Genomic DNA, 27,458 nt, shown 5'->3' with positions numbered 1-27,458 from the left:
TGAGAGTAAATGGTTAAATCCCTGGTACTTCCTGCCCATCCAATATGGGTCCTAACCTAGTTGGTCCCCAGCCCTGTGTTCTTCATGGTCCCTCAGACAAGGATGAATGCATGGAGAACGTGGGCCTCTGCAAGAATGGACAGTGCCTCAATGAACCTGGCGGCTACCACTGTGAATGTGATGTGGGCTTCAACCTTACCAAGAACCAGCTGGCCTGCTGGGGTAAGTCTCAGCCTAGCCCTGTCCAGCTCGGCTGTGTATGGAGTGGGCAAGTTTCCAGAGCTTACTATCAAGCATAGTAGGCTGAAATGAGGTCCCTGCAGATGTGGACGAGTGTGCTCTTGGGAACTTGTGCGTGTTTGGGAATTGTGAAAACCTGCCTGGGATGTTCCACTGCAGCTGTGATGATGGCTATGAGCTGGACCAAAGTGGAAGCAACTGCACAGGTGTGGAGTCAGCCTGGTTGGGGAATAAGAGCACAGGACTGAGAGTAGGGGGACACAGCTTGCTCCCACGACACTCACCTTGACTTCTCTTCTACAATAGTTTCCATTGCTCCCTTTTGTGTATATTATGTATTTGGGGGTATGTACATATGTATATATGCATCTGGTGTATGTGTGTGGTGAATGTGCACATGAGGCCAGAGGAGGATGTCAGACATCCCACTCTATCACTCTCCAGCTTATCCTCTCCCCTTGAGACAGGGTCTGTAGCTGAGCCTGGAGCAAGGCTGGCAGTCAGAGAGCTGGAGCAATCCTCCTGTCTCCATGATTAGCCCTCCTGTGACAGGAGAGCACTCAAGCTCTTTACATTGATACTGAGAATTTGAACCCGGGTCCTTGTGCTTATACAAGTGCTCTTACCCACTTAGGCAATTTCTGAAGAAATTATCACTCCTTTATTTTAACATTTTGTTTTAGATTTATTTATTTTATTTTATATGTATGAGAGTTTTGCTTGGATGTGTATAAGTGCACCACATGCATGCCTGGTGCCCGTGGAGGACAGAAGTTACAGATGAGCCATCATGTGGGTGCTGGGAACTAATTTAGGTCCTTTGCAACAGCAACAAGTGCTCTTAACTAGTGAGCCATCTCTCCATCCCCACTTCCTGTTTTTAATCATCGTGATTTATTGCTATTTAGTTTCATTTCTGGTGATTGATAAAATATCCTGACAACAAGCAACTTAGGGGAGAAAGAAGTCAATTTCTACTCACAAGTCTGTGTTATAGTCTACCACTGTGGGCAAGTCACAGCAGCAGAGCTTGAGACAGCAAATCATATCACATCCACATCAAAGAGCAGAGAGAAGAAATGCATGCATACCTGCTTCCTTGCTTGTGCTCAGCTCCATTCACCACTCTTATAAGAGCTTGGGGAATGGTACAGCTTGGTCTTCCCAAATCAATTAATTTAACTAATACAATCTCCTCAGACATGCCCTCAGACAATCCAGTGTAGACAGTCAGTCACTGAAACTCTCTTCCCATGCAATTCTAAGTTGTGTCAAGTTGATTATTAAAACTAACTATCTCAATTGCCCTCTCGCCATCCCTTGAGCAAATGCAGTGAATAAATGAAGTACCCTCTCCACCATACCTGCTAAAATGGTCCCCTATCCCAGCATCTTTAATAACAAACAGATGGTAAAAATTTTCAGCATTCTAAATAGGTGTCTTTTGCCACCACTAAGTCTTCTCACAGATGAAATGTAAATAGATGGACTCAGTCATGTGTCAATAAAGCTTTATTGATACAACCAAGCTGTGGGCCGCATTTGGCCCTTAGAGTGGTTTTCCAACCCCTGGCTCAAAAGTGTTTTCTAAATCTTAGTTTCATATGTTGGCTCTGGGAAACTCAGGATGGGAGAATGTGGAAGGAGATAAACCTAGGGCGAATGGAACTGAGCAGAGGAAGGGAGATGTCTGAATGGCTAGGGCAGACTCTTGAGACCATATCCTCTTTAGTGTCATCCTAGGGACAAACATTCATACTCCAGCACCTGAGTGGGCCCACTGAGATCTGTGGCCACTCAGGAGAAAAGGAGGGATGGGGTACAATGAGGGCTCCTAGCTGACCATGGTGTGTGTCCCTCACAGATGTGGATGAATGTGAAAATCCTGCGAACTGCATCAATGGCCTGTGTGTTAACACCCCTGGCAGCTACCTCTGCAACTGCCCCCAGGACTTTCAGCTTAACCCCAGTGGAGTGGGCTGTGTTGGTGAGTATACACCTGCCAGCAGCTGGGGAACTCAGGAGTCAGTATTGCTGGCAGGGCTATGGTCTGGGCCACCCTGGGTGTCAACTTGTAAAGATCTTCCTGCTCCCAACAGGCAAGACAACTGTGGGCTGGGAAGTCACCTGTTGTGATACTGCCTTCTGGTCTAGACACACATGGTCACATACACACACAATTTTACACACATGCATACTTTCCCTGCCCAGTCAGGAATATTCAACCACTACATACAAGCATGCAGGTAAATATGGAGGCATACACATAGAAATATGCAGTTCTAGTCAAGGACAACAGCCAAAGTAGTTACATACAAAGAACTACAGGGGACAGGTAAGGCAACCACACACAGTCATACAGTTATACATACACATGGTTACACCCAGAGAAAAACACTGAGGCACACACAATTACCTTAGAAACATGCTTACAGAGACAATGTTGAGACACACATTATATGTAGTTTCTCAGAAGACAACAGTTACCCACAAAGAAACACAACTACATGCAGACACAGTTACACACAGAGACAGCAGCTGCATATACAGAGGCACACATGACTACACACACACATAATTACAGTTAGAGACAATATCCATATACATATACACAGTTATAGGCAAGTTACACATGGTGTATGTAAACTCACAGTTATGCAAACATGGGTAGACACAGAGACAGCCATTACACACTTAGAAACATAATTCTATACACAGGCACATACAATTACATGTAAGGAGATATATATAGTATAGTCAGAGACAACATTTGTATACCCACATATATGCATACAGTTACATACAGGATCAAACTGTACACAGAAAACACACTTAACTACAGATATATAGACACACAGAGAGACTATTGTAACACAGAGATACCTACTAATACATAGACACACAGTCACACACAGAATGGTAATTACACAGTTACAGAGAGATCTGTAGTGAGAAACAAATTACACACAGGTATACTTGGACAGGGAGAAACACTTATGCACACAAATTTGTAACACAGAGAGATACATAGTAACACATTAACATCCAGTGACAAGTTACACAAAGAGAAACACACTCAAATATAGACACAGAGACAGCCAATAATAGATATAGAAACCTGGTAATGTAGACTCACAAATGTATACATACACAGAAATGTAGTTATACACAACACAGTTATACACAAAGACAAGTTACACACAGAGAAACACACTGACACAATATAAAGTTACACACAGAGAAACACAGTTACACATAGCACATGGTATGCACAGATTCACAGTTACAGACACAACTAGACACATAAATGCACACAGTTACACAAATATATACAGTTACAGTCAGATGGTAATCACACACATGTATATACACAGCACATAGCACATACAAACTCACACACAGTTAGTTACACGTGGGCAGACACACAGAACAGAGAGGCCACAGTTATACCCTCAGGGGTACACACACATGACCAGGAAGTCATGGAGGTCACAGTAACACACAGAAACACATCATTTTCCATGTGCTAACCACCCATTTGTGCCTGTGCAGACGCCCTGGCCGGGATCTGTTTCTTGGAAGTGCAGGACCGAGGTGACCATGGCATTTCCTGTAGTGCAGAGATTGGAGCTGGTGTCAGCAGAGCATCTTGTTGTTGTTCCCTGGGCCAAGCCTGGGGCCGTCCCTGCAAGCCATGTCCGATCAGCAACACCTGTGAGTCTCTGCAGGACAACAAGCCTCAGCCAGAGACTCAGAAGCTTGCGCGTCATCTCTGTCTGCAGAAGGCTCAGGGGCCCAAGGAAGTAGAACCAGGAAGAAGAATGCTCCTGGGTCACAAAGCATGCCCTTGCCAGTTCAAAGGCCAGGCCTCTCTCCAAAGCTGCTTTCTGTAAAGTCTCTGTTTATAATCAACCCGTCACTCAGTCAGTCAGCAAACATGAGTGCTAGGGACTAGGGATCCAGAGAACGGTAGGTCCCAAGTAGGGTACAGGTTTGGAGGATGAGTAAAGTGGAAAGGAGTGAGGTACAATAGGAACAGGATTCCTCAGGAGCCACCTATCCATGCACTGGATGGGAATCCATGTTCATACACACATCCCAACACAAAAATATACTGAATCTCTAGGCAGCTCCACAAAACTGAGGATTTGAGTCATAGTTGGTTCAGCAAAGCAAAGGAAGGGGGGCCCGTGTTACATCTTTTTCAAGGAGCCCTCTCCTATCAGCTAGGTTTTACCTAAGTGCCTCTCTTCACGGCTCCTCATGCAAGCCTGTTTCCCTTACAGCAGAGTATAGGACCCTGTGCCCCGGTGGTAAGGGTTTCCGGCCCAATCCCACCACTGTGATTCTGGAAGGTAAGTCCTGACAGGCTGTTGATCCATACACACACTGATGGGTCTCCCATCCACACCTTGCCAAGTGCCCAGGTGGGCAGCCTAGGGGAACATGCCCTCCTACTTGGGGGCTTTGTTGCAGAACCAAATTATGCATGAAATTTTTAGTCTGTTCCATCATTTCTTCTGTTGTTGCTTTGTTAATTGAGCTTTCCATCTACCCACTCTTCTCCATCCATCCGTTATTCTATCCCTCCATCCATCCATCCATCCATCCTTTCAACCAGTCAGCCAGCCTCCATTCACCAATTCACCCATGGATACCTACCCACACATCCATCTATTCATCCATCCATATATCCATCTTCCATGATCATCTGTAATCAATCATCCATCCATTCATCATCCATCAGTCCATCCCATTTCCCACCCACCCATATATTCCATTCATCCCCAACCCATCTATCTAATCCCCTATTCACTTAACCACCCATCCTCTGTCATCATCCACCTTAGTTATTTTCCTACTGCTGTGATAGGATATACCATTACCAAGGCAATTTACAGAAGAAAGAGATTGTTTAGAGTTTATAGTTCAGAGGCTAGAGCCCATTACCATCACGGCAGGGAGCATGGCAGCAGGTAAGCATAACCTCCTCCTCCAACAAGGCCACACATCCTAATCCTTTCCAAACAAGTCTACCAACTGGGAACCAAGTATTCAAATATATGAGCCTAGAGGGTCCATTCTCATTCAAATCACCACAGCATCTACTCATTCAGTTACCCTCATTAATTCATCTACTCATCCATCCATCCATCCATCCATCCATCCATCCATCCATCCTTCCATCTCCAAGCTTACATCCATTCTTTCATACACCCCACTGACTCATCTTCCATCTACCAATATTACCTGCCCATCCTCTGTCCATCTAACTACTTGCCTCTCTACCCATCCTTCCATTCATCCACACATGACCTTCTCATCCATTGACCCACTTGCATATTTGCTCAGTCACTACTTTCCATAGCCAGCCATCTGTCTTCCCGTCAATTCTGTTCTTGGAGAGTGATGATGTTAGAAAAGACATTCTAACCTGAGAGAACTATCATGCACGCTACGATGAAATTAAGATGAAAATAAAGGAGTTGGGTTCAGGCTAGAACTGACACGTGTCCAGCCTTTGGGATAGATTCTCCAAATGCCCAATAGTCATGGAGATAACTCTTGGGGGATACTTGAAAGAGCCCATAGGATCCCAGAGCAGCTTGTGGGGATCCCTCAAGTTCTCTGCTGGATTTAGCTCTCTTACTCATCTTCCTCGATTCCTGACAGACATCAACGAATGCCAGGAGCTACCCAGACTATGCCAGGGAGGCAACTGTACCAACACCTTCGGTACCTTCCAGTGTGAGTGCCCTCTTGGATACAGCCTCAGTGAAGATACCTGCACCTGTGAGGGTGAGTGTGGACTCTACCCAGGCTAGCCCAGGCACTTCCTCTCCATCTCTGACATGCTGCTCTGCCAAGCTTTCTAAGGTCATGGGTGGAAGGCTAACTGAATGCCCTCCCTGCTTTCCATCCTGCCACCCCACTTCTCTCCCTCATCAGTCCAGCCCCCATCCTTCTTCCTTCTACTTGGAAATAACATAGCTTAATAGCAACCTTGATATTCCTCCCTTGAGCCAAAGCTGACCAAGATCCATGGCTAACCATGGGAAAGGAAAGACACGAGAAGGCATGGTCTCATCTTTGATTCAAACACAGTCCACATTTCTCTCCATTGTCCTCAGTTGAGCATTGTAGTAGTGGCCCACCAGTGCCTCTGGCCAGGACTGTGAGTTACCACTGTGCTGACTGTCATCAATTAATATCTAACCACTGCAATATCCCCATAAGGAAAGGTTTTCTATTATTATGATAATAATAATTATAATAATAGTCTGAGCCATAGACCAAACTGTTTGTAATTAATATAAGCCTCTGTGTATTTTTTTTTGGGGGGGGGGACCTAGCAGCTGCAGGACACAGGAAAAATTCCGGTTACACCAGTCAATCAAGAGGACTAAGGGTAGTGGCAGGAACAGAGACCCTAACTCAAGCAAGGTGGAAGGAGAGAATCATCTAGATGGTGTGGGTCAGCTTGATCCTGACCATTCTGACCCTGAAGCTTGAGCTCTTCAATGCAATCAATATGCCACATCTACCCAGCCTTCTGGAGAACTATTTGGATGAATAGATGAATGGATGAATGAATGGATGGATGGGTGGTTGGTTGAAGATTTCGTGTGTGTGTGTGTGTGTGTGTGTGTGTGTGTGTGTGTGTGTGTGCTTGTATGTGTAATATATACAAGAGAGAGAGAGAGACAGACAGACAGACACACAGACACACAGACAGACAGACAGACAGACACACAGACAGAAAATCAGCTTGTGTTGAGATAGTAACAGTAGCTGCCTGGTCCTCATGGCTGGCACCTCAGTAATTGGAGTAGGTCTCACAGTGACTGGGTCACACTAGAGAGACTCACAACCTGATAGTTGCTTAGTCCATGATACTGGATGTTTCACTAGTCCCAGTCAGGAGCCAAAACCCTTGAGAGTTCCTGAAGGGCCATTGATTCTTAGTATGGAAGCCTGGAAATATTGGTTCTACTATCAGATAAGGAACCCTGAGCAGCAGCAACAGGAAAATCAACTCAAAGGCAAAAAGAAAGGTCAGGTGAGAAAAAGGCAAGTCATGTTCCTCCTCAGGCCCTTTCTATCAGGGCTGTGCCCAGAAGGTGCCATCCACAGTTTGAGTGGGTCTTCCCACTTCAATTAAGGCAATCAGGACAATCCTTCAGGTGAGGCTTCCTGCTCATGTGCCTCTAATGTGTGGCAAGTTGGCATTAAAACCAACTGACGGTCATGGTGTATCATCCCCACAATATGCTTTTGGATTCCACTTGCTGATGTGTGTGTTCATGTGTATGTGCATGTGTGTATGTATGTGTGTAAGTGTGTAGGGGGCATGCATGCTGTAGCATGTGTGCAAAGGTCAGAGGAGAACCCTCAGGAGTTGATTCTCTGCTTCCACCTTGCTTGAGTTAGGGTCTCTGTTCCTGCCACTACCCTGAGTCCTCCTGATTGGCTGATGTAACTGGAATTTTTCCTGTGTCCTGCAGCCTCTAGGTCCCTAAGAAACACACAGAGTTTTATATTAATTACAAACTGTTTGGTCTATGGCTCAGGCTATTACTAGCTAGCTCTTACATCTTAAATTAACCCATTTCTATTAATCGAATTCAGCAGCTCACAGCTTCTCTCCTGACTCCGCCTTTCTTCTTCCTGTATCTTTGCTTGGATTTTCCGTCTGGCTAAAGGCCGAGATAGCTTCTATATTAACCAATGGTAGCAGCACATATTCACAGCCTACAGAAAGACCGTCCTACAGCAGACTGCCAACAGTTCTCCTGCCTCCACCTGCCATCCCAATGTAGGATGTGTGTCTGTCTCTATGTGTGTACACATGTGTGCAGGTGCACATGAAGGTCAGAAAGTGTTAAATCCCCTGGAGCTGGAGTTACAGCTGTAAGCTGCCTCATTAGTTGCTGAGAACTGAACTCGGATCCTCTAGAAGGGTAGTGTGTGATCTTGACCACTGAGCCATTTCTCCATCCCACTTCTAGCTCTTAAGATGGATTCCAGGGATCTGAACATGGGCCATCAGGCTTGTGTGGCAAATGTAAGTGGCAGGTCATTTCCCCAGCCTGATAACGGTTTTATGTATTTTCTGTATAGGGCTAGGGATAGAACCAGGGCCTTATGCATGTTAGACAGGTGCTAGGCAGCCCCATTGCCAGCCCCTCATTTCCGACCACTTACGGAAGACCTTTGCATTTAGGGGTGTTCATAAGGAGTACTATCCTGCAGCATCTATTCTTGTGGTATCTTTGTCTATTCTGGATCTGGAGGTGATTCTGATACAATTGAATGAGTTAGGGATGGTTCTCTACTATTTCTGGGAAAGCCTAAGTATAATTGGTGTTCTTTTAATATGTGACAGAATTCACCAGAGAAGCCATTTAGTCCTGGACTTTTCTTGGTTAGAAGGTTTTAAACTACTGTATTCCGTCTCTTTCTGTTACGCTTCCATTCAATATCCACCCCTGTCTCCATCTGTGTGTGTGTGTGTGTGTGTGTGTGTGTGTGTGTGTGTAAATCTCGTAAGATTTTATTTTAATTTTTGTGTGCACAAGTGCAGTACTCATGAAAGCCAGAAGAGGGCATCAGATCCCCTGGAGCTGGAATTACAAGTGGTTTCTGAGCCCCCCCCCCCCTCACTCCCCCACCCCCCTACCCCCGGCTCAGTGAATGCTTTGTAAGAACATACATGCTCTTAACCACTGAGCCATCTGTCCAGCTCCTCTTGTGTTTATATGCGTCTAGGAATGGATTCATTTCCTCTAATCCATCTGGTTCTTAGGGAGGACATACAATTATTCCATTGTCTTACGTTTCCTCGGTCTCTGTAGGGTTGGAAGTAACGGCCCCACTTCCTGCTTTCATTGCTTTTTGTTACCTGCTTATTGTGTCTTAGTACCATCCCTATTCCTGTGATAAAATATCCTGACTGGAAAAACAAACAAACAAACAAACAAACAACCATCACAGGGAGTGTGACTGTGGGTGGTCATGCCACAGTTGCAGGTGAAGGTCCGAGGACAGCCTTGGCTCAGCCTTTGCCTTCCTCCTTATCGAAGACAGGGTCTGTGCCCTGTGTGTACCAGACTAGCTACCTCCAGCCTCCTGAGATTCTTCTGTCTCTGCCCACCCTTGCCACAGGAGCTCTGGGGTTCTACATGTGTGCTACTCTACCTAGCTTATATGTGGGTTCTGGGGATTCAAACTCAGATCCTCAAGTTCGTGCAGCAATCACTTTACCTGCTGAACTGTCTTCTGGCCCAAATATCTGTGTACTTTTAAGCTAGTGGAACCAAATAGAAGCCAATAGTGAAGTGCCTTCACTTGGCCTGGGGTAGGGAATCCCCCAAGGGAGTCACCCAGACAATCTCTGACATTTCCCACCTGACCTATCCCAGCCTCACTCCCCTGCAGATAGTGATGAATGCTCTGTACACCCAGACATCTGTGCCCCTGGCACATGCTCCACCAACTTAGGAAATTCCACCTGTGTCTGCCCTGCAGAGTGCCTGCAGGTCAACGGTGGCAACAACTGTATGGGTAGGGAGTGTGATGACGGGCTTAGGGCTGGAAGGCTGGTGGTTGCTATGGCAGAACATGGGTGTGGGAAGAACTGCCAAGAGCCTCTGAGCCTTGGAAGGTGCAGAGAGAGGTATATTTGAAAGAAGACACAGTTCACGTGCGTATGTTTGACATGCTTAAATGTGACACGGAACGACACTGCAGGACTTAGGAGCCCAGAGCAGCCACAGTAATCCTCCCAGGTCATGCTCTGACCAACAAAGGCTGGAAGATTTTGGAGAAGAGAGTCGAGCCAATGTGGTCACAGGAATCCATGGATAAGCTTCCTCTCTGGTCTGCATTCTTCCTCTGGCTTGGACCCACTCCCATATCTTTTCTTTTTTTCTTTTTACCTTTCACTTGCTTATTGCATGGGAAATGGGGGCTGCGTGTGCATCATGGCACACATGTGGGTGTCAGGCTTGGTGGCAACCGTCTTTACCAGATGAGCAGCCATTTCATCGATCTGAGGCCCACATTCTTTGCCCCGACTTCGGCTGCAGACATGAAGAAGAGCGTGTGTTTCCGGCGCTATAATGGTACATGTGGGAACAAACCGACCTTCAGTGTGACCCAGTGTTGCTGCTCCTACAATGTGGGGCAGGCCTAGAATAGACCCTGGGAAGCCTGTCCCACCCCTGCCAGCTGTGAGCTCCCCTCCCCAACCACTTTCTCAGCCTAGCCCCTCCCAGCTCAGTGCAGAAGGACACGTAGTATAGTTAGAAGCTTCTAGGCCTGCTTTATTCTCTGTGTGTGCCACATATGTGGATGTGTCTTCATGTGGTATATGCATGTGTGGTGACCTACCTGTTTGTGGAGGCCAAAGATCTACCTAGGGCTTGGTTTTGTTTGTTCAAAGGCAGACATAGCCTCCAAGGATCCACCCATCCCCAGTGACCCACCTACTTGAGTTAAGCCCCACTCACCTCCTAAAGATTCCACAGTCCCCCAAAACAGCACTACCAACTGGAGACCAAGCACTCAAACACCTGTCCTGTGGGGGACATTTCACATTGAAGCCATGGCACTAAGTGTGAGGTTTGGTTGCTATAACAAAATAGTTGAGACTAGATTACTTATAAACAATAGGAAGTCAGGGTTGGAGAGAAGGCTTAGCATGTACTGCTCTTCCAGAGGACCCAAGCTTGGTTTCCAGCACCCCTGTCAGGTGGCTCATAGCCACCTCTAACTCAGGTGCCTGGGGATCTGGCTCCCTCTTCTGGCCAGCACTGGCACCTCGTTCATAGACTTATAGACACACATATAGACACATAATTTAAAATAAAATAACCCTTAAAAGAAAAAAATAGGGGTTTTGATTTTGATTTTGATTTGGGGGTTCTTTTTTATTTCATGGTGCTGGGTTTTTAACCCAGAGCTTTATTCATAGTAGGCGGGCTCTCTAGCACTGAACTGCATCTCCAGCCCAAATACAAATTTGTTAGTTTACAGTTCTAAAGGCTTAGCAGCTCCATATCAAGGCACCAGCATCTGGGAGGGCTCTCTTGCTGCATCCCAGCATGGTGGAGGGTGTCAGTGTGAGACAGAACAAGGGTGCCATTTTGGGTGCCTTTTCTCTTCTTTGGAAGCCATAATGCCACCTTGAGTCCCCACCTTCCCGATCCTGTTTACCTCCTCTAAGCCTCTTCTCCAAATGCCATCAGCATCCCACCTGGGGCTTAGATTTCTAACATGGAAACTCTGGGGGACACACTCTAGGGATAGCACTAAGGAAGGCCATGGAAAGGGCTCCTCTTCTCTGGCAGCTTAAAGGAGCAGGTCATACTGGAACATGCCGGTTGTCTTGGTATCGTTTCTGTTGTAGTAGTAAAATATTCTGACAAAAAGCAACTTGGGGTGCATATTGTGAGTTTGTTCCAGCTCACAACTTCAGGTTTTAGTCCACCATTGCAGGGAAGTCGAGGCAGCGGGAACGTGAAACACCCACAGCCGGAAGCTAGAGAATGAAAGCATGCATGCTTAGTACTCAGCTCACCGTCTCCACTCGCACAGCTCAGGGCCACAAGCCAGGGGACAGTGGAGCCTGATTTCAGGCTGGGTCTTCCCACATCTATTAAGGCAATGAAGACAATGCCTCTGAAACAGTCTCTCAAAAGCCAGCTTGATCTAGGCAGTGCCGTACTGAGACTTCTTTCCCAGACTAATATAGGTTTTAATAATTAAAACTGTCACACAGGAACACTGGGGGCTTAAATGCAAGAATCTTCCCTGCACCACTGCCTCCCTCCAATTCTTCCTCATGACTCCCCCTTCCCCCTCTCCCCGCCAGCTTCATGTCTTCCTTTTTATTGTTTTTAATAAGCCCCTGTGTCCAGTCAGTGCTGCCCATTTGCACATGGGTGCAGGGCCATCCACTGGGATGTGGAGACAACAGCCATGTACCTGAAGGAGAGAGACTCTTCCTCACTTAGGGGCTGTCTACTGCCAGTAGCTCCTGCGCTGAGGGTGGGGCTCTGAAGGCCCTCCCTGACCCCTGCTGGGATACCCACTGGCTTGATCTTGTGAGATTGTGCATGCAACAGCCATGCCATGGCCCCATCCATCAGCTCTTAGACATTTGGACTTCCTCCACAGTGTTTCCTGAGCCTTGAGTGTGAGAGAGTCTGGAGAATGTTGTAGGGAGAGGATAGTTTTTTGGAGAGAGTCTCCAGGTTCAAGCTTGTCTAGAACCCACTGTATAGCTCAGGCTAGCCTCAAACTAAGGTCCTCTCGCCTCCACCTTCCAAATGCTGGGAATCACAGGTATAAACCACCATACCCAAGTTATTTTAGTTTTATAGAAACAGAGTCTGACTTTGTAGCTCAAGCTGATCTTGAATTCATGAACCTCCTGCCTCAGCTTCCTAAACGCTAAGGTTACAGGCAAGCACCACCATGTCTAGTTTGGGATGCAATTTGTGGTTTTGTTTGTTTGTTTGATTGATTGATTGATTGACTGATTTTAAAGACAGGATCTTTGGTAGCTGAGGCTGGCCTGGAGGTTGCTATGTAACCACAGATAACTTTGAACTTCTAATTCTCCACCCTCCACCTCCTGAATGCTGGGACTAGATATGTGCCACCATACCCAGTTTGTGTAGTGCTGGGGATCAAACCCATGGCTTTGTATATTCTAGACAAGTACTCCAACAACTAGGGAAACACAAGTCCAACACCTTTTGGTGGGCTTTTTGTTTTTCATTTTGTGGTTCAAAGCATGGAATCCTGAGCTTGGCACATGTTAGGCAAGCATACATCCCCTCTGAGAGACATCCCTATCCCTGAGATACACTTGTTCAATTGTGGTGTGTGTGTGTGTGTGTGTGTGTGTGTGTGTGTGTGTACTAGTGTTGTGTAGGTCTGTATGCTGGTACATTACACAGGTGGAGGCCAGAGGCAGACATTAGACTTCTTCAATTACTTTATTTTATGTTTTGAGACAAAGTCTCCCACTGAACCTGGAGTTCACTCTTTTCTGCCTGCTATCTGGCTAGCAAGATCCAGGGTCCACTTGTCTCTGCGCCCCCACCCCCCTGCAGTGCTAGGATTATGAAAGGTACCACATTGGCTGTTTTATGTACGATCTAAAGATTAAACTCAGATCTTCATGCTGGCAAGGCACACACTGTACCTATCAGCTGTTTCCCTGCCTCTCCTCCCACATCCTGACCTCTTTGAGGTATAAATGGCTGCATTTTATTCAGAGCATGATTTGTGGAGCATCTGCCATCTTGTGGCTTTATCTTCTGTCATACTTCAGGAGGTCCAAAGTACCTGGAAGGTCCCCTAGCCTAGGCTGCCCCTTATGGCTTACCCTCTCCCCAGATATCATTGAGTGTGGGGAGATTCTAGCCATCTGTGCCCACAGTGTCTGCACCAACCAGATTGGAAGCTTCCACTGTGAATGCCCCATTGGCTTCAACTACAATAGAAACTTTCTGGCCTGAGAAGGTGCAGCACACAGAGAGTTCTGAATCTATGGCTGAGATCTCTCTCTCTCTCTCCAGTCTAAGCAAGCCATGTACAAGCTCTATGAGCCACAGTTTCCCTATCTATGTAAAAGAACTGGCACCTTCCCAAGAGTCTCTGTCCCATATAATCGACCTTACCTCAGTCCTAGTTGCTTCCAAAACAGGTTGGGGTTCTATCGGGATAGGCTTTTATTTCACCCCATTCCCATTCGCGGGACTCCCCAGATATGGATGAGTGTGCCCATGGAAAGGGACTCTGCCTGAGGAACGCAGACTGCATCAATGTCCCTGGAAGTTATCAATGCAGTGTGCCCGGCGATTCAAGCTGTCACCCAGTAGGACCTGTGTAGGTGAGTGGGATCCCCCAGGAGGTGACAGGTTAGACTTAAGCAAAGCCAAAGGAAGAGACTTAAGCAAGCCAGGTTTTGCCACCTGCTGTGATTCAGGTAGGAAGTGGCTGCCACTGTTGGGGAATGGAAGAGAATCTCAGAGCAACCATTGGTAGCACAGAGTAAAAATGTGACAGGTGACGACTGGGCTTGATGTCAGCCACACAGGGTCCTGGTGGGAGCTTGAATGGGGGCCCCAAACAGTTTTGCTCCCTGCTATATACATGTATTGTATATGTAGATCTCAGCAAAACATTATCAGGTGGGATTCTCAGAGACATCATGTTACCTGCACCCCTCAGGATTGAATGAGTGTTTGGACATCCCAAATGTCTGTAGCCATGGTGACTGTGTGGACACTGGGGACAGCTATATGTGTCTCTGTCACCATGACTTCCAAGCCTCACCTGACCAAACCATATGCCTGGCTCTCTGTCTGGTTCTTCATTTCTCCTGGGGGGATTATCCTTTTTATCTATCCTAATTCACACCCCCTCTAAGATTTAAACCCCGACACTGAGTTCTCAAGAGTCTGGGATTGCATTGTTCTCCACGTGAGTTTTCCCATATGTCAAATGGGCATCATTGATACTAACATGGGTATACTTCCCAGTCATCTCCTCAGGGGTCACTTTGGGGCAGGGATAGAGGCAGGGGAGGAAGGCAAGATCCAGGCAGTTCGACCTTCTGGTTAATTAATGCCTAGGGTGAGCCTTCTGGATTTGTGGGGTTTGTTCTGATAGCCTTTGATGAGTGTGACCGGAAGCCATGTGGAAATGGGACCTGCAGGAATAGTGTCGGCTCCTATAAGTGCCTGTGTCTCCCTGGCTTTGTGGTGACACGCAACAGTGACTGTGCAGGTGAGCTGCCTAGGCTGGACAAGCACACACAAAAGTGGCCCTATGACTGGGACACAGGACTCAATAAGTAAAGGCAGTTTTCCCCAAACCTAATGACCTGAGTTCAATCCCCAATGATTGATTCCCCACCCTCTGACTTCTACACGTGATTCATAACAACACACACACACACACACACACACACACACAAAAAAAAAAAAAAATTATACAATAAATAGATAAACTATAAATTTTAAAAAGACTATATAGGGAAAAAAGTTACTCAGTTGCTATAGACACAGATCTGAGTCCAAGGGCTACTCCCAGCATGTCTCAGGGGAGTATGTTGTAGTGTCCAGGTTCTTGTGTCCTGTGGCAAAGCACTAGACCAGGGACACGTGGTTAGAAATAGAAATAGAGGGCTGGAGACATGAGAGCACTGGCTGCCCTTCTGAAGGGCTCTAGTCCATTCCCAACATCCACATGTAGACTCACCACCTGTTCCAGAGGACCTGACACCCATTTCCTGCCTCCATAGGAACCAGGAATGTACACGGTGTAAAGACATGTGAAAGCATACACACAAAATAAATATATAAATGAAATTTTAATTATTTTATTTATAAGATATATTTTTTGTTTTGGATTTGGGTTTGGTGGTGGTGGTGGTGGTTTTGGTTTTGGTTTTTCGAGACAGAGTTTCAGTGTATAACTGGACTAGATGTCTTGAAACTCACTCTGTAGACCAGGCTGGCCTCAAAATCACAGAGATCCACCTGCCTCTGCCTCCTGAATGCTAGGACTAAAGGTGTGTGCCACCACTGCCCAACTTAAGCTTAAAAAGTGTGCTTTTTAGAATTTTTTCTTTTCCTTTTGAGGTTATCGTATAATTACATTATTTAGAAATTTAGAAGGTAGACCTTCCCTTTCCGGCCTCCAAGTCTTCCCATACACCCCTCTTTGCTCCCTTTCAAATTCATAGCCTCTTCTTTCGTTAATTGTTGCATATATGTTTCTGTCTATTCATTTATATTCCTAAACTTAGCCAGATCAGACTGTACAATGTTACTTGTATATATGTTTTCGGGGCTGACCATTTGGTACTGGATAACCTATTAGTGTTTTTCCCTGGAGAAGACTCTTTTCCCCACTCAGCATTCCACGGTTGCCTGTAGTTCTTTGCTTAGGGTTGAGGTCTCCTGGGCTTTACCCTGTCCACTTGACCTTGCCTATTGTTCTTGTCTTTGTTCCAGCGTATGTTTAGGCAGTCATGTTGGTAAGACTTTATGGGTATAGCTTCGGACATTACTAGGAAAAGCAATGTCTCAGCAAATTCCTTGATCCCTTGATCCTCTGGTTCTTACAGTCTTTATGCCCCCTATTCTGCCACATTCCCTGAGTTATTTTGTAGATGCATCCATTGGGATTGGGCTTCACAACTCTGCATTTAGATTGGTTGTAGTTTTCTGTAGTGGTCTCTATCTCTTGCACTGAGAACTTTCATTGATGAAGGGTGAAGACTACACCTATCTATGAGTACAAAGACAAATATTAGAGAGTAGTTGGGGATTATGCTGGTTTAGTAAAGTGGTGGTTGCAGGTTCTCCTCCAAGACTCATGACTTCACTAAAACATGGCTGAGCAAGGATCTCTGGAGTAGAACGTCAAGTCCTTTAGACATATCCAAGGAGTGGTATAGATCCTTTATTTTATCTTTGAGACCTGGTATTTTGTCTTCCACATGATTCATTTCATATGTAAGACTTTCCTTTGAGTTTTCTAGTTGTTATTGAGTTCTTCAATTTCATCTTAATTTCAGCTTGAGTCTTCTTCAGTGTTTCTGTCTCCATATTGAATTCCATTCTCAAATCCTGTATTATCATCATTTCCATCAGCCTTATGTTTGTGTTTTCTTGAACATCTCTCACATGTTTGTGTATATGTGTATGTGTGTATGTGTGTGTTTTAAACTCCTTGAATTCTTAGATGAAATTTATGATTGTTCTTTTAAATTCTGTGACTTGGGTTTAGTCTAATTCTCATTGGTAAACATTTCTACAGGACTGGTGGGTTTTGGAGAGAAGATGGTGGCTTGATCTTTCATATTGGTGGTATTTTTGCAATGAGATTGGGCATGTGAACTTCTTTTGTTACTTCTAAGTCTGATGTGGACAGAGAAGGTTGGTGCAGAAGAGAGAATGTGCAAGCATTTGGGGCCTAGAAGTTGGAAATGGCTTTGGGTGAATGAAATCATGTAGGCAGGATGTGAGTAGTCCAAGCCTGGAGCATGGGGGTAGATATGACTACGGTTGCATCACTAGGCAAACCATTTAACCCTCTGTGCCTCCATCTCCACTGTCTGGAAACAATAGTACCTCTTGCCTAGCATGCTCAAGGCTATTTTAAAGACCAAGACGCAGAGCATACATTGAGCAGGTTCATCTCTCTGAGAAAACCTAATCATAAGTACATAGGCAATCCAAAAATAGAGCTTCTAAAACTGTGTGACATGGGGGCTGAGGATGTGAGGATCACTGGTGAAGATCATGTGTTGCTCCTGCAGAGAACCCAAGTTCAGTTCCCAGCTCCTACATAGTGATTCATAGCCATCTGTAACTCCAGTTGTAGAGGATCCAATACCCTCTTTTTGCCTCCATGAATACCAACACACATGTGTTTCATTTAAACTCATGCAGGCTCATAATTATACACATAAATAAAAATAAAGAATTCTTTAAAAAATACAAAATATTTTAATTAAATGAAATTTAGTAAATTAAATTAGGAAATAATGTATAAATTGGAAACAGTAAAATAAATAATATAACAAAATAAATTAAAATTAGAAGATATTTTAATTAAATAAGAATGAAAACATAACTCTAAATGTGTGGGATATAGTTAATTGCATACTTAGTGACAAATTCATAGCATTACATGATTGTATATAGAAAATATTGGCACCTACCTCACAAGATAAGATATAGAGTATTTTTTTATTTATTTTTTGGTTTTTCAAGACAGGATTTCTCTGTGTAGCTTGCACTGTCCTGGACCTCACTTTGTAGACCAGGCTGGCCTCGAACTCACAAAGATCCACCTGGCTCTGCCTCCCAAGTGCTGGGATTAAAGGCGTGCACCACCGCCGCCCGGCCAAGATATAGAGCCTATGTATGAGTCCTTAATAAATCACAGTCAGCCGATTAATTAGTTGTGGACAGAAATACAGGGACGTTTCAGTCCCCTTGGAGTCCGTGGTGACCTGCCCATCCCCTCCGCAGACATTGACGAGTGTACCACCTTGGTGGGGCAAGTGTGTCAGCTCGGTCAGTGCCTCAACACAGCCGGTTCCTTCCACTGCCTCTGCCAAGACGGCTTCGAGCTCACAGCTGACAGGAAGGACTGCATGGGTGAGTCCCTCCCTCAGCCCAGTGCCCATCTCAGTGAGTCTGTTCCCCATGTACCTGCAGATGCTGCTTCTGCACTGAGCATAGTTGCAGTTCACATCTGTGCATTTCTTACATTGAGAATTTCAGACTTGCATGTGTGTTTTGATCCAATCCACCCCTAGCTCGCTACCCTCCACCTCCTCCACATCCCACTACCACTTCCCCTCTCAACTCCACGTGCTCTCCGTTAGGCGCGCTGAGTCCATTTTGGTGCCGGTATGCGGCTAGGTGTGGGGCCCTCTACGAGAGCACAGACGGCCTATTTAGGGGCCATATCCTGGTTGAAAACGGGCATCCTCCTGCAGCAGCCTGCAGTTGCCAGCAGCTCTTTAGGTGGAGCTGGGACTTCATGAGCTCCTGACTCATCCATCTTAATTATCTTAAGGTATAAGAAAAGAAGGGCTGACTATAGTTCAGGGTGAGGCCGCCTTGCAAACAGGAAATTTATGAAATAACAAATAGCAGACGTACTGAATGGATGGCATGGAAATCTTGGAGGGACCCTGCAAGTGGCTCATAAATCTTGCTCCCTGCTTCCCTCCAGGTCCATAGACCCAACAAGAACAAATAACCCTTCCTTCCTCTGCTGCCTCTGTGTTCCCGAGCCTCAGCCTTTCCCTTGGACCCAAAACCGTCCCTGGAAGGGCTTGTCCCCCAGCTAACCTGCAGGTGCTGGCCAGAGACCTCAGGGAGCGCTTTGCCTCCTCCCTGGCATTGGATGCCCCTCCTTTTCCCTCCACAGATATCAACGAATGTCTGAGCCTCCCAGGGACCTGCCTGCCAGGCACCTGTCAGAACTCGCAAGGCTCCTTCCAGTGCACTTGCCCCCCTGGCTTCCAGGCGCAGAGTGGCCATTGTATTGGTGAGTGTCCAACCCCCTGTCAGAGTGCGGACACACACGGCACAGCACCAAGTGCAGCTCCATTGTTATCAGAACTCTCCTGGCTCCTGGCTCAGGCCTTCCTCCAAGGGCTCAGAGAGTTCTTTGTGAGCCCTGTAAAATATACTTGAGTTTGGAGTATCACTGTACTTCAGAGACTCCACTGAATTCTCACCCACAAGAATCATTTCGTATACTTTCAACTAATTAGTCTAACTTGATCTTAGCTGGTTAATTCACCAGGTTAGTGTCTTATAGTATAGGCTAACCTGGACTAGTCTAGCCTGAGCAGGTGGATCAGCCAGTGGGCAGAATGTAAGGAAAGCTCAATTACCTTGGGGTCCATGGTGACCCTACCTCCCACTCCCCTCTGTAGACATTCATGAGTGCACCACCTTGGTTGGGCAAGTGAGTCAGCGTGGCCATGATCTGATCCAGTCTGACCCAAATGCTGATAATCCAGTCTACTATTTGTACTAACCTTTCACATTCTAGGCCAGTTTGACTTATCAACATCTGATACTATTTTCCATTTGGGCTAGCCTTGTATAACCTAGGCTAACTTAGACCATTCTGGCTTCAGCAAATGTGCTATTGTGTATAGAATGGACTCATTTAGACCAGAACAGCCTGGTCTTTTTTAATTTAGTCTATCTAGGGTAGCGTGGTAAGTGAGCTAATTCTAACTAATATAGGCACAATATATCTAGTCTCAGTTAACTGTGCCCAGCTTTAAGTCTCTAATGATGAACTTGGGCCAGTGACATGACTCAGCAGGTAAAGGTACTAGCTACCAAGTCTGAGTTCAATCTTTGGGATTTACCTAGTAAAGAAAGAACTGACTTCTTTAGGTTGTCCTCTGACCTCCACACATGTATACACAAAATAAATAAAAGTGTAATAACTGTTTTTGAGGCAAGATCTCACACTATGTTGCCCTGGCTATCCTGGAACTCTCCATGTAAGCCAGGCTAGCCTGCAACCTACAGAAATCTGCCTGCCTCTACTTTCTGAGTGCTAACATTAAAGACATGCACCACCATACCCAGCATTATTTTTTTAGATGAACTTCTGAGTCTGGAGAGGTGGCTCAGCAGAGAGCATACTGCTCTTGCAGAAGACCATCACCCACATCAGGCAGCTGACAACTGCCGGCTCCAGAGAGCGCCAATACCCCTGGCCTCCACAGGCACCCCACTCATGGGTACATTCCCATATCACATGTGCACACACACAAACACACACACCTTAAAAACATAGAAATAAATGTAAAAGACGAACTCCTGACCATGAGCCCTACTCTGAAAACACCTGAGAAAGACCTCCAGTACACACTGTGCACCTAGTGGTGCTCACACTAAAACCACAGATCCTCACCCTGCTTCCATGCTTAGAACGCCTCACGTTGGAGACCTAAACCCTCCCCGCTGTGCTGGAGATCCATGTTGCCCCATCTCAGCTCCCATCGCTGCCTCTGCAGACACTGATGAATGCTTGGAGGAGCCCAGCCTCTGCTTTTTTGGCACCTGTACCAACAGTCCTGGAACCTTCCAGTGCCTCTGCCCTCCTGGCTTCATCCTCTCTGACAGTGGACACTATTGTTTCGGTGAGTGTTTTGAGAAATATAAACAAATGCCGGCTCTAGAGCCTACATTTCGGTTTAGCCAGTATCAGCTGTTAGGGATCATAGGACCCAGTGGTGAACTGTACCCCAGCCTGCCTGTAAGAATGCAGACTGACAGTTTGGAGGCTGAGGGTTTTGCCATACCAGCTCTTGCAGCCCTCTGAAAATTATCTTTGTCACTCTAAGAAGAGACCTCTGATTCAAAAGTAATGGGTGGAGTTGAGCTATTCTTCCTGGCACAAGGGCCACATTGAAAGTTTGTCAGCAAAACACACACACACACACACACACACACACACACACACACACACACACACAAGTGGGTTGGAACACTGCTGGAAAGGATTCCCAGCTCATTCTCATTGGCCTAGAGTGCATCACAGGTTCATTCCTAAGCAGTTTGCCGTAGCCAGGTACATGGTATGCTTCCCATTGGTTACTAGTAGGACCAGGGTCGCCCATTCACTAAGGTTGTGATGAAGGAGAAGAGGCAGTCAGGTAGAGCTGCTGGCTGTCAATCACTTTATTATTGTCCCCACCTCCCTCTTCACAGACACTCGCCAGAGTTTTTGCTTCACCCAGTTTGAGGCCGGAAAGTGTTCAGTGCCCAAAGCTTTCAACACCACAAAGACCCAGTGCTGCTGCAGCAAGAACCCCGCTGAGGGGTGGGGGGACCCCTGTGAGCTGTGCCCTCAGAATGACGGTGAGTTCTGGCCTCTCCGACCCTCTGTCCCACTGCATTCCCCCTCCTCCCTTCCCCCTGGCCCTTCTTAGGTACTGGGAACTGTTGTGCTGACCCCAGGATCGTGTAATCCTGTTTTCTTCCCAGTTACTTTTCAGGAGCTCTGTCCCTTTGGCCATGGGGCTGACCCAGGCCCAGATGACTCCAGAAAAGGTAAGGCTTTCTTCTGGGTTCTAAGAGCCCCTTCCTCCTGACTCAGCTCTCTATGGATCCTCAAGCTTTAGATTCCACAAGTTGCCCTGGAACCTACTCAGTGACAGGTGGACAGACACTGTCTCAACCCTGCAGATGTGGATGAGTGTGCAGAGAATCCTGGCATCTGCACTGGTGGCCTCTGTGTCAACACTGACGGCTCCTTCCATTGCCAGTGTCCCTTCGGCTACAGCCTGGACTTCAGCAGCATCGCCTGCGTTGGTGGGTAGCCAAGGAGCCCTTCACCAACACTGTCACTTCCCTCATTCGCCATTCTGTTTGTCCTACTTCAATTACTGTTGATGTGATAAAAACTATCCTGAGAAAAAGCAATTTAGGGGCCAGGGGGGTGGTGGCACACGCCTTTAATCCCAGCACTCGGGAGGCAGACGCAGGCGAGTCTCTGAGTTCGAGGCCAATCTGATCTACAGAGTGGGTTCTAGGACAGCCAGGGCTACACAGAAAAACCTTGTCTCAAAAAGAAAAAAAAAAAAAAAAACTTAGAGGAGAAAGGAGTTTACTTCAGCTCACAATTATAGTCCATCATAGCAGGGAAGTCAAGGCAAGAACTTCAACTAGTCACATGATATCCAAGGTCAAAAGCAGAGAGAAATGAGTGCATGCATGCTCACTTAATTGCATGTGCTCAGCTCTGCATCTCCACTCTTACACAGTTCAGGACCCCGTGTCTGGGCAATGAAGCGGTCCACAGTGGGCTGGGTCTTCCCACACTGATTAATGAAAACATTCTCCCCCCAGACACACCCACAGGCCAACCCAATGTAAACAGTCCCTGCGACTCTCTTCCCAAGTGTGTCAAGGTAACATGAAAGCTCAGCATGCCTCCTCCCTTCACATTACTCACTCATTCACTTATTCACTCATTTCCCTTCATTTATCATTCATTCATTCATTGTGCATGCATTCATTCACTAGTGTTGGAGTTGGTTCACCTGTTTTCTTAATCATGCATTCATTTGGTCACTCATTTGTTCGCTCAATCAGTTAGTCCACTCACTCACTGACTCACTTCTCCATTTTGTCCTCATGGTCATTCACTCATCCAGTTCACTCACCCATTCAGTTTGTTCACCAGCTCAGACTCCATTGATTCATTCTTCCCTTAGCTTCTCCTTGTGCATTCATTCATCTCTTTTTCACTCATTCCGTTGCTCATTCCGTTGTTCATTTCTCATGCATTCATTTACTCTCCCAACAAATCATTAATTCATTCCTCTACATGCTCCCCTTACTACTTATTACCTCATTCATTCTCTAATGCACCCAATAACTCATTCATTCACATGTTCATCTACTTATTCATAAACTAATTTATTCATTCCCTTGATTATTTGTTTATTCTTGCTCACTCATTCATCCCTTGCCCGTTTATTCACACATATATTCACTAATTCATCCACTCATCTATTCATTTCATCGTTTATTCATTTACTCCCTTGCTCGCTCATGCATTCACCAACTCACCTCATCACTGATGCATTGATTTGTCCCTTTGCTCATTCATTCTCTTACTCACTCATTCACACATGTATCCCCCAAATTCTTGGCTCATTCTTTCATTCGTGCTCCAACTATTCATTCTTTGAACATATGCCCACAGCCAGCCTGGAGGTGCCACAAATCTTGCCCCATCCAACCTGTGTCAGTCAGAGGGAAACACATGGCAGTGTTGAGGGAGGGAGCTCTCTTCAAGTGATGATGTCCTCCTCACTTATCTCCAACCGGACACAGATGAATGCTCTGTTGGAGACCCCTGTGGGGAAGGCTATTGCACCGATGTCATTGGGGGCTTCAAATGCACATGTACTGATGGCTTTGAGCCTGGCCCCATGATGACCTGTGAAGGTATGATACTTCCTGAGCAAGATCAGAGCTGTGTAACAGGGACTCTCTTGGGCTGATCCTTAAGAGCTACCAGGGGTACCCCAGGGAGAGCCTACCCAGATGAAACCTCTGCTGGCCTCCACAGACATTGATGAGTGCTCCCTGAATCCACTGCTCTGTGCTTTCCGCTGCCACAACACTGAGGGCTCCTACCTATGCACCTGCCCAGCTGGCTACACACTGAGGAAGGATGGTGCCATGTGCCAAGGTAGGGTCTGCACAGACTGCCAGTGGGTCAGGCTCTCTGATTCCCCACCATTGACCGTATGATCTCCACTGTGTACTAACATCACACCGAAAATGGTCCTGCCTTCGAACAGACCCAGATGTGGTCTCAGCACTCTGGTTTTCTGTCTTTAAACTGAACTGTCCCCAGAGGGTTGAAGTGAGCAGCAAAGAAGCTCGAACAGGAGACAGTGAACTGGGGCGTGAAATAGACACTTGGTTTGGAAGGAGAAGTGGTTTTTGCTTTTTGGAGAAGTAGTAGCTTTTTGCTATAACTGATTGCTACAGACTGGGTAATTGATAAAGAACAGAAATACAGGACAGGAGAGATGGCTCAGCGGCTAAGAGCACTTGCTCTACTAACTAGCATGAGGACCTGAATTCAGACCTAAGCACCCATGTCAAAATCTGGGTGTGACCACATGAAGGCCTTTAATTCCAGCACTGCAAAGTCAGAAGGATCCATGGGGCTTGCTGGCTATCAGGTTAGCTCTGGGTTCAGACTTGACTGAACTAGACTATCTAAAGGAAATAAGACAGAGTGTGACAGAACAGGATATGTGACAGCCTCCTCTGCCTTCTTGCATGTGTGTGGATATGCACACCTGGTGCTAGTGGTGAGGGTCTCCAAGTGGCCTCACAGTAAGGCACAAAGCAAGACAGATCAAGGTGCTAAATCAGGTCTGTTCTTATAACACCACTGACACCATCATAGGAGCCCCCCATTGTCATGACCTTGTCTAGTCCTATCACTCCCAGCTCTAAAGACCATCACCATAAAACTTTAGGAATTAAGTTTGTAATTTATGAGCTTCTGGGGGACACCTTGACCCATCATGGCTGTTAGGGGGTGGGATCTAGGCTCCTCCCATCTGGAACCAAGCTGTGGAAGGCATGGCCTTGACTTACCCACTATCCCTGGTCATCCAAAGATGTGGACGAGTGTGCAGATGGGTCTCAGGATTGCCACACCCGGGGCATGCTGTGCAAAAACCTCATTGGCACTTACGTCTGCATCTGCCCGCCTGGCATGCAGCCCCAGCCCTCTGGGGAGGACTGCACAGGTACGTGGTACTTCCAGGGCACAGGGAAAGCTACATGGAGGGGAGAGTTCAAAGTGAAAGGGGAACTTTCAAGGGCAACTGGCTTGGTGGCTTTGGCCTCCCCCTCCGGCCCGCTTCATCCCTCCCATCTCAGATGAGGATGAATGCCAGTCCCAGCCCAGCCTCTGTGCCCATGGCCGCTGCATCAACACAGTGGGAAGCTTCCAGTGTAACTGTGATGAGGGTTTCCATCCCAGCTCCACCCTCACTGAGTGCCGTGGTGAGTGTAACCAGGAACAAGCAAGGGGAACAGAGACTTGGGAGGTCAGGAACACTGACGGGGCATGGAGGGAATTGCTGTACCATTATCAATATAGATGCACGAGCCTGTACACGCTCCATAGAAGAGCCAATTCCTCCTTGTCCTCTCCCTCCTCTTTCCCATCCCCCTCCGTGACTTCTCTGACCCCAGAGGCATCACCTCAGAATGATCTCTCTCTCTCTCTCTCTCTCTCTCTCTCTCTCTCTCTCTCTCTCTCTCTCTCTCTCTCTCGCTGAGGATCAAACCCAGGGCCTTGCGCTCACTCTACCACTGAGCTAAATCCCCAACCCCCAGAATGATCTCTCTGTGGGTTTCCCACAACAACCTAAGAACTGAACCCAGCAGATGACCTTAACAGTACCTTCTGTGTTAGGCACCTGTCCATTCCCATCCACATCCTCTTCTCTCCTCCCCATGGATAATGTACATCCCCTAGCTTCAGGCCAGATGTTATGTATCTTCTAGATACCTCATTCCCAAACCCCAACACTATAGCTTACCCCAAAGCCAACTCAGCATCTTTGCCTGCAACCCCATCTCAGTGACTGGAATATCCTGACTTGGCTTTATGGAGTGACCAGCAGAGAACCTTCCCGTCTGTATTTAGCCCTCACTTCCCACCTATCCCTGATCTTATTTTTTATTCTAATTAATTATACTTTATTTGTTATCAGTGTTGAGGGTTCAGGGACCATTGTGCCCAGTGTGCCATGGTATATGTGTGGAGGTTGGCTCTTTCTTTCTACCTTGTGGGTCCTAGGGATCAAACTCAGGTCATCAGGGTTGGCAGCAAGTGAGCCATCTCATCAGCCCTGATACTTTTCTCCTCTATCCCTGTTGTTCTATCCCAAACATCATCTCTTCCTGCTCTGTCCCCCTGCTTCCCTGCTACCCTTTAATTATTCTTTCTTACTGTGGCCAAAGACACTGCCCTCCACAGAGGCTACCCAGCCTTCATAACCTATCCCAGAGCTAACACTGACATTTGGGTGGGTGGGTAGCTTTTGCCTCAGTCCATTGAGGCAAATGAGTGTTGCCTAACCCATTTGAGGGTGTTTTACAGTGTCCAATGCCAATGGGAAGATGCCCCCGCCTTACACTCATATGCCTGGCTGCTAGGCTCCACAGAGAAGGAGGTCCTGAGCAAAGCAGTTTTTCTGCCCACCCTTCCTACCAATTCTCTGCAGATATCCGGCAGGGGCTCTGCTTCTCTGAGGTGCTACAGGCCATGTGCCAGAGTCAGTCAAGCAGTGGTGAGGCTGTGCCCAGAGTCATGTGCTGCTGCGGGGGTGGCCGGGGCTGGGGCCCCCATTGTGAGCTCTGTCCCTTGCCTGGCACCTCCGCCTACAGGAAGCTCTGCCCCCACGGCAAGGGCTACAGCACCGAGGGCCAAGGTGAGTGTCCTTGAGGTCGTGTTGAAGTTATGTGGCTGTGCTGCAATGGTGTGAGCTACTCTGTGTGCTTGTGCATGTGTGTGGATGCCAGTGTGCTAGCAGATGCAAGAACAAGAACAGTATTTTCCCTGTGCATGCATGAACTGCAGTAGCCTAGTGAGCAGACATGGCAAGAGGTATGTGTGTGTGTTACTTGTTTGTGGTGTGTACAAGCTTGTTAATGTGCATGGCAGACCCTATTAATGTGCTCTCTGAGAAAGCTTTTTAATGTACATGTGTACGAGCTGGTTTGTATCCTCTGTGTGTGAAAGCTTATTAAAGAGTGTTGTGTTGCTCCTGGGCACGGGGGCTACTGGACTTTGTGAACAATTCATCACATGAACTAGAAAACTGTGTGGGAGAGTGAGCCTGTCAGGTGTTAATGAATTCTACCAAGTTTATAAGGGTAGGTCCATGACTACATGCATATCTGTGAACGAGTGTGAGTCTGACCAGGTATATCACTAAGGGTGAAATGGTTATCCTGAGTAAACAGCAATGATATGGCCGGACCTCAGAAGTGCCTATTTTCAGTGTGCCTGGGGGACTAAGGAGCCCTGGGTTGGATGCATGTCCCTGTGACTCAAGATTCTGCAGCAGCATCTGGGGGTGTGGCTGA

At 46.8% G+C, this 27,458-nt stretch overlaps 1 protein-coding gene across 1 annotated transcript in view; it reads left to right on the top strand.

Moving 5' to 3' along the window:
• Positions 1 to 27,458, top strand: part of Fbn3 (fibrillin 3) — a 116,351-nt gene that overhangs the window by 75,592 nt on the left and 13,301 nt on the right. Inside the window, exons 10-24 of the mRNA XM_036166870.1 lie at positions 97 to 222; positions 2,105 to 2,227; positions 3,793 to 3,954; positions 4,527 to 4,595; positions 5,914 to 6,039; positions 18,306 to 18,434; positions 19,216 to 19,335; positions 20,834 to 20,959; positions 21,531 to 21,680; positions 21,807 to 21,872; positions 22,008 to 22,133; positions 23,902 to 24,024; positions 24,974 to 25,105; positions 25,239 to 25,364; positions 26,594 to 26,800. Of these exons, the coding sequence (XP_036022763.1) occupies positions 97 to 222; positions 2,105 to 2,227; positions 3,793 to 3,954; positions 4,527 to 4,595; positions 5,914 to 6,039; positions 18,306 to 18,434; positions 19,216 to 19,335; positions 20,834 to 20,959; positions 21,531 to 21,680; positions 21,807 to 21,872; positions 22,008 to 22,133; positions 23,902 to 24,024; positions 24,974 to 25,105; positions 25,239 to 25,364; positions 26,594 to 26,800 (1,911 nt within the window). The remainder of the gene's footprint in view (positions 1 to 96; positions 223 to 2,104; positions 2,228 to 3,792; positions 3,955 to 4,526; positions 4,596 to 5,913; positions 6,040 to 18,305; positions 18,435 to 19,215; positions 19,336 to 20,833; positions 20,960 to 21,530; positions 21,681 to 21,806; positions 21,873 to 22,007; positions 22,134 to 23,901; positions 24,025 to 24,973; positions 25,106 to 25,238; positions 25,365 to 26,593; positions 26,801 to 27,458) is intronic.

This window comes from Onychomys torridus, chromosome 17, assembly GCF_903995425.1.
Source record: "Onychomys torridus chromosome 17, mOncTor1.1, whole genome shotgun sequence".
NCBI classification, from domain to species: domain Eukaryota; kingdom Metazoa; phylum Chordata; class Mammalia; order Rodentia; family Cricetidae; genus Onychomys; species Onychomys torridus.
This window is presented reverse-complemented; position numbering and strand designations above follow the sequence as displayed.